Genomic DNA, 7350 nt, shown 5'->3' on the forward strand with positions numbered 1-7350 from the left:
AATAATAGATCTAATTTACATTTTTACTAAGTTTCGGATAAGGTATTCATAATTTATAACTTTTTTTATAAAAATATTCTTTTTATATTATTTAAAAGTTTGATTGATTTGATGTTATCACATAATTTATAAAAATAACTAAAAGTTTTTATTTAAATATTAATAGAGATATTTTTATGACGGGTATAAAATAATGGAAGTAGAGGTTCACTTAAGTTAGTGTAAAATTAAAATATTTTTCTAATTTCTTATATCTATAAACATATATAAAAGTAGTGTAAACTACATCATTAATCGCTAATTTATTATCTCTTTTCATTTTAGGCCTCAAACTTTTTTTTGACAAAAATGTCACTAACATTGTATTTTTCTTATTTTGATCACTCAGTGTTAAGATGTTGGCACGGTACTCGCATAGTATTTTTATTCTTCTAATTTTTTTTAAAGAATGTTTATTTTTTTAAAAAGTATCTTCATCTTTTAATTATAGTTTTAAAATTTTGTTAAATGATTAAACTAATGTTTGAACTATAAATTGAGAGCCAAATTACATGTTAACCCTTTTTTAGAAAATACAATATCATGAAATTAAAAAAATCTAATAACAAAATAAATAATTTATAATAAACGATAATATTAATAATCGTAACTTTTTTAATTTTTGCGATAAAAGGAAAATTGCACAAATATTAATAATCACAACTGTAGTTCACCCCTAATAAAACATAATGAAAAGTTTTCGCCAATGGCACACCCTAAACAAATTAAACCTAGGCCCCAAAGCAAAGGTTTCAGAAATAAATTTAATTACTTGGTAAAATGAGAAGAAACCGTGCAAGTGAACGCATCACTTAACGCTTAAAACAGCTTGAAAAATATATATATAAGAAAAGGGGTCCCAAAGTGTTAACCCATGGCGTATTTCTGGGTCCAGGACTGAGCAGTGGACTCATACTTGGCTCTATCAGTCTTGTAGGTATGTGCAATTTCTGGCACCAAAGGATCATCTGGGTTTGGGTCCGCCAGCAACGAACATATCGACAATAACACCTGCAAACAAATTTGGTTTAAAATCACATACAAAGCATTGCCATGCATTCATGGATATGAAAAGGTGAAAAGAGAACCTTTGAAACCGTGAGGGCAGGGCTCCAATGTTCTTTCAAAATATCAAGACAGATGCTGCCATTGCTGTTGATGTTGGGGTGATAAACCTTTGTTTTGAAGGATACCTGAATGAAACACACATTTTTATAACAAGACCGAATTGCAGAACTATTGTCCCTGTGATTCTTAAATGGTTTTTGTTGTTTACCTTTGGTGGCTTGAATGGATAATCGGGAGGGAAGTGAATGGAAACCGAAAACACCCCACCAGCATAAGGGCTATCTGCTGGACCCATAATCGTTGCTTGCCAATGGAACATGTCATCTCCAGCAGGACCTATGAACAACAAGCCATACAAATTTACTGCCAAAATTCTCCTCAATTACAATTCCAATTTATGATGAATTTAGAAAACAAGACTTAAATAAACCTGCACTGCAAGAGACGGGAGGATCCTTCTGCATGTCTTTCAATTCCTTGGTGATCCTCTTAGATGCCATTGCAGAGTGCAGATTTCTTCAAATTTGATTAACAATAGAACCAAGAAACACCTACCTCTGTAAAAGATTACAAGAAAAAAAAATATTATGATCAGTTGAAACTCCCAGAATTTGATAGTGTATATCTAATCGATGATGGCAAGACAAAGAAAAAGAAAAAAACAATCTGAATCCTTGAGACACTGTGATCTAGAATAAGTGAAAAGGCCGGGCCAGATTACAATACATGATTTCTAAACCCTAACACACCTCAGTATAAATTATTTTTATGATCTAAATCAGCAAACCCTAAAGCATCGATTTAAGAAAATAAATCCTCTGCGTCGGGAACAAAAAGAAAGTAAATCCTGAAGATTGCATTCCTAAAAATAAAATTATAAAATCTCAGATTATACGGAAATATAAAGAACAACATCCAGTTCATCAAAATTAGATTTTTTTTCGTTACCTAAAGATCCTTCCCAAGAAAAAAGAAAAAATCCTAGAACAAAAAAGAAAATCAACCTCTGTATATATATATATATATATATATATGGGCGGTAAATAAATTTGGTAGAGAGTTTAACAGTTTAAATATGTTTGATAATTTAAAATTAAAATTATCAATTAGAATTTATTTTAATAAGCAACTGTAAAAAAATATGGAGTAGATAAATATCTACTTATCACGTGAAGAGTATTTGCAATAGTTTTTGTTTTTTTATTATATTATCTTTTAAAATTTACGCTTATCAAATAATCAAATTATATTTTATTTAATTTTAACCAAAATATCAAATATATCTATAATTTGGTATTTAATATTTAATTTTTTCAGCACTTAGTTTTCAGTTTATCAAGTAGCATTTGAGTTAAAATTTGTTTATATAGTAAAAAATAATTTATTTGATGTTTATGAAACTCAAAGATAATTATTAAAACTATATTTATTTTAAATAATGTTTTATTAAAATAAAATTAGTTTTATTTCTATTAATTCCTATTAAATTTATAATAATATGTATGGTTATACCAGTAGAAATTATTTATATTTTGTATGAGAAAGCAAATAATCCTCAATCCGCCATCAAGATGTACGAGTTGTATTAAATAATAATGTTACAGTATGCAATATGTACGATAGTATAATAATATTTTATACTATTCCAATAAAACTTAAATTTCTCTTTGTTACTTATTTTCTGAAAAAATAAATTAATTTTTCTTTATAATTTATCATTTCCGGCTAAAAATAAACATATTCTCTGAAGTATGTTAAACGAACAAATCATATTCTCTAAATTTTGTATATAAATGATATTATTATATATACGACATCCATTGATCCCAATACTGCTTATATTTTTTGTGCACGTGGATAAGCTCCTTGAAACTTTTGGGCTCATCAAATGAGAATCATAAACCTAAGAAAATAATATATTTTGATTATGGATGATGCAAATAACCTTTTTATTCTTTGATAAGGTACTTGGCCTGGCCTGAAAAGGAAATTGTTGCAGCCTTGGAGATATTAGACTCTCCTGTCCCCGCTCATGAAAATAAAAATCAGCCGTTCAGTTCTTTTTCGAAACTCCTCGTCATGCGCCGTTATGGATTCCAGCTCGAACTCTTGGTCGAACGCTAAGTTCTGGTGCAGGGAGTTTTGCATATCAAACACGACTTTCTTCTTTCTTACATGTTTAGCGATGATTTTGAAGAACAAAAATTGGATGACCAAAACGAAACTATTGGAATAATTGAGTGATTAAATATGTAATTTACACTTGTGTTTTTAACAGAGTTAACAATTTAAGATAAATAAGGTAACTATCCTGGGAATTGATAAAATTGAAAAGGCTAGGGGGAGAATGTCATCATGATTTCCCATTGTCTGGTTTTTACTTCTCATAAAATTACAAGTTAAAATTTTGAACGACTAAAATGAAATATATTTAGCACCTAAGTTAATCGGCCCTAATTTTTTTTCTTTTACATATCATCAAATACAAAATGTAAGAGAGCAGAAAAGAAAATAAAGAAACAAGGCTGAAATTTTAAGATAAGCAATCTTTGCATTTCCTTCAATATATATTTAAACATTAGTATGGCAGATGCAAGCAATATCAGGAAAAGAAATATAACTGGTTGGGAAACAAAATTTCATAAAAATAACATCATTTTTGACAATTAATGCTGATCTGTTGAGAGTTATATCAAGCTACAAACCAACTGGAAACAAAATGATGAAGATGAGGAAGGGGAACTCCATAAAACAATTACAAGTTAACACCCCTGACCCTCCACAAAGGAATTTTAGGAGTTGAGCGTAACGGACGGATAGTCTTGGTAGCCTGTGATGCCTGTTATCCTTATCCGAGTATTTGGCTGCAACGGCAAATCATCAAAAGAACCATAAAATCATGAGGTTGAAGAAAAACATGTATAAATTTTCTTCTAGCATGGCTCTAAGCGATGTACATCGGTGGAAGAACATATTTAGATGAGAAGTGGTGAGGTTATATATGCTTAGCACCTACGAGAAAGATGTGTCAATATCAATAAAGTAAAAATATCCAGGACCACACTGCATGGACTTAGCAGCTATGCTAGCAAACAGTTCGAAGTCTGTGGCTCTGCGAGCTGGATATAAGCGGCAAATTGCAAAGAGGAAGAGAGAACAAAGGATGGAGAGGAGGATAAATTAGGTAAATAGATGATAGAACTAAATTTGTCTGCCTAGTAATTCATGGCTCCAAGAGCTATAGACAAATGACAAATACCAGGAAGGCGAGTTCAGGAAGAGACCTCGAGATCAAAAGAGACAACAGATGATGCGAAGAAGGATAAGAAGGCTTCAGTTTGGTGGAGCAGAACTAGATGACGACAGAATTAACTATATCTCGCTGCTTCTCCAAAAGCAGCAAAAGGCAAATAAATAGATAATAGAATAACAATACATAATAAAATATTTACTATTTCGACATACTAAACAAACTAAATACCATAGAAAATTATATTTCTGTATAAATTGGAATCTAAATAATATTTAGCAGCTAGTTCACCAATCAATTTGTTAAGCCAAAAATGTCATACCTGTCGATGTCCAATATTTCTCCGATAATTTTTCTTCTTCTTGTACTTGAAGACAACTACTCTTGGGTTTAGTCCCTGCAAGTAAAAAGAGAGGACATAAATTTTCCAGTATAATTAAAATGGTAAACCACAATATCAAGGGGTTATATACCTGCTCCTCAACAACAGCATGTACAGCAGCGTTAGTTACTACAGGTTTTCCAATATATGTAGTTTTTGTTCCCACAAGCAATACCTTGTTTAGAACAATCTGTGAAACAAAATGAATTCAAGCTTTTAAGTAGTCAACAAAATATGACTATGGAACTGGTGATGAAATTACTAAACTCTGGAATATTAAGTTTACACTAGTCTAGAGATGCAACAGATACACATGTTAACACAGCCAGACAACACCGTCTCAGACCATTGGAAGGTTAACGAACACAACAGTTTTCTATCAAGTAGACGATGCTCTTAAAATTTACATACTTGTGACTGAATTCACGATAAGCATTTCATTTATGTTCCTTATACTCCAAACGTAAATTTTAAACTGATTCAATATTAACAAGGAAATTAATTGAAAGAGAGCGCAAGTACAAATGCTCGTACATTTTTAAAAAGCCCACCACAGGCTGAAATGGGAGTACCTTTGTAGTAGAGAGAAAAATGCATCGTCTTTGTTTGTCAAATCATAACGATAGAAAGAGTTTAACTGAAATTTCAAATCAAAACATGGTGCCATGATTCTAACACTTCAAAAACACTGAAGAAGTTCAACAATAGTCATGCCAAAACAAGGAAATTAAACTTTTTCTAATTTGTTTCAAGGGTTACAAAGATGGTAATTCACAAAGAATAGAGGGTTAGAGTTCAACATAACCACTCTACCCTAACCCCAACTTCTTACCACATGAGCTAAGATCATGTTGCTCAAATATTCAGTTGCGGTTCACAAAGAATAGAGGGTTAGACTTAGAGATCAACATAAAGACTCTGTCCTAGCGGCAACCTCCTTTCTTTTCTCTTATACATAGTGTGCTACCATATCAGAGATATATCATTTTAGATTATTGTTCACAAAACTTTCAGGTATGATCTCACATACGTACATCTGTGGTTTTTTCAATGTAGAAAGCAAAGACTTCATTATGCTCTTTTGATATTGACAGCTTGTTGCAGCTTCTTGGCAATTCAAAGATAGGTTAAGCCCAAAGACTTGTCCTAGTCTTTGTTTTTCCTTTCATCAACCAAGCTGAGTGGTGCTAACTCATTCACCTATAGATAATAGTCTTAATTGACCGGACCCAGAATTTTTACAACTTTTGGCTATATCATTTTCTCCCTCTCTAAATTATAATCAGAAGATCATGCATAACCTGCATGCTTCCACAACCATTTGCGTACTAGACCGTTTAGCACTTTAGTCAACTCCCGATGTAAAGGTTTCCATGTAATTCAAAAATGAAAGCAAAACTGACAATTACAAACTAGATCATGCTTGAAAGCTTGTTTTAACCATGTTTGATCATGAAAGGAATTCAAATTCTTCAACAAAGAAAACAACTCTTGAAGTAATTAAGAACTGCGGAGAGTATTTAAGAAAACGTAAACACACACTGAACGACCAACCTTATCGTCGATATTTGCACCTTTCAGCCTCAGGGTGTGGAGATATCTTCCAGGGAAAATAATGTATTGGGGACCCCCAATCTAAAATAAAACCAAAGTAATTTATAAAAATTTGTCAGGACTAAACACAAATATGCATTACAACCAAAAATGCATTCAGGGTAAAAATGTCATATCTAGAAAACTCTTTAAGTCAAGGCCGTTACTCACCATAACAACAACAACAATGTCTTCCCTTTTAGCCACTTCCTTGGAAGCCTCAACAATCTGAGCTGGTTCTGGTTCTGCTGCTACTTTGGCTTCGGGAACAGCGTTATAAGGTTCAACATCGACAATGGCAGCGTCGGATTCAGAAGATTTTGGGATCGAAGAAAATGTGAGTGTTTTGGGGAGGAGAAAAAAGAGAAGAATTGAAGGGACACTTCAATAGGCGCAGATACGATATTCTCTGGGCGCACGTTAGCAGGACTAACGGATCCTGAGTTTCTCGTCGAGTCCCCGGCGTTTTCGTCCGATCATCTGTCTGATTTCAATTTTCCTCCGTTCCTCCTCTCTTCCTTCATCCTGATATGGATTGGAGAAAGCTCTTCGGGTGTCAAGATAGCCAAGAACTTACCTATTTTCCCTCAAATCAGAACAATAAACCCTAATTGTTCAGCCTCTTCCTGAGGTCTTAGAGGTTGGAACGACAGAGTGAAAGTCTTCTCTGGTGAGACAGTTCCTAGGAGCATCCCCCAACTTCATCACTTTGCAACGAACCATTGAAAAGCTCTGGAATCATCCATCAAAAGGGGCTCGAGCACAGGTAAGTCTCGCTGGAAATAACCTATACATTTTCACATTCAATTCAGACACTGCTAGGGACTGGGTCCTAGAAAATGACCCATGACATGTTCTCAATAAACCATTAATACTTATGAAATGGGAACCCTACCTTCAAAGACTAAATTTTGATTTATCAAGACTGCCACTATGGGTACATTTATATAATGTTCCTCTTGAACTGTTTTCAAAGGAAGGCCTTAGCTATATAGCCAGTGCACTAGGAGTTCCTTTA

General features: G+C 33.0%; 2 protein-coding genes across 2 annotated transcripts; both read right to left on the reverse strand.

Moving 5' to 3' along the window:
* Positions 1-885: 885 nt before the first annotated feature.
* LOC120180541 (ubiquitin-conjugating enzyme E2 30-like) lies at positions 886-1608 on the reverse strand. The gene is made up of 4 exons (XM_039185854.1): positions 1538-1608; positions 1316-1443; positions 1128-1232; positions 886-1050 (listed from the first exon to the last, which is right to left on the reverse strand). Exons 1-4 carry the CDS (start codon positions 1605-1607, stop codon positions 907-909), a joined length of 447 nt encoding a protein of 148 aa, XP_039041785.1. The 5' UTR covers position 1608; the 3' UTR covers positions 886-906.
* A 2139-nt stretch (positions 1609-3747) lies between these two features.
* On the reverse strand, positions 3748-7078 carry LOC120180648 (50S ribosomal protein L21, chloroplastic-like). The gene is made up of 6 exons (XM_039185935.1): positions 7053-7078; positions 6504-6714; positions 6294-6374; positions 4831-4929; positions 4680-4754; positions 3748-3971 (listed from the first exon to the last, which is right to left on the reverse strand). The coding sequence occupies exons 1-6, from the start codon at positions 7076-7078 to the stop codon at positions 3900-3902; spliced, it is 564 nt and encodes a 187-aa protein (XP_039041866.1). The 3' UTR covers positions 3748-3899.
* Positions 7079-7350: the final 272 nt, after the last annotated feature.

This window comes from Hibiscus syriacus, unplaced genomic scaffold (assembly GCF_006381635.1).
Source record: "Hibiscus syriacus cultivar Baekdansim isolate YM2019G1 unplaced genomic scaffold, ASM638163v2 tig00112498_pilon, whole genome shotgun sequence".
Lineage (NCBI taxonomy): Eukaryota > Viridiplantae > Streptophyta > Magnoliopsida > Malvales > Malvaceae > Hibiscus > Hibiscus syriacus.

Excerpts from the sequence above, each read along its gene's own strand:
- LOC120180648 (XM_039185935.1), bottom strand. The coding sequence starts at position 7,078 with ATGGATGATTCCAGAGCTTTTCAATG. Across the intron at positions 4,930-6,293 it reads GTGCAAATATCGACGATAAG|ATTGTTCTAAACAAGGTATT; the intron begins GTTGGTCGTTCA and ends TTTGTTTCACAG. Across the intron at positions 4,755-4,830 it reads ATGCTGTTGTTGAGGAGCAG|GGACTAAACCCAAGAGTAGT; the intron begins GTATATAACCCC and ends TTTTACTTGCAG.
- LOC120180541 (XM_039185854.1), bottom strand. The coding sequence starts at position 1,607 with ATGGCATCTAAGAGGATCACCAAGGAATTGAAAGACATGCAGAAGGAT. Across the intron at positions 1,444-1,537 it reads TCCCGTCTCTTGCAGTGCAG|GTCCTGCTGGAGATGACATG; the intron begins GTTTATTTAAGT and ends TGTTGTTCATAG. Across the intron at positions 1,233-1,315 it reads ATCCATTCAAGCCACCAAAG|GTATCCTTCAAAACAAAGGT; the intron begins GTAAACAACAAA and ends TGTTTCATTCAG.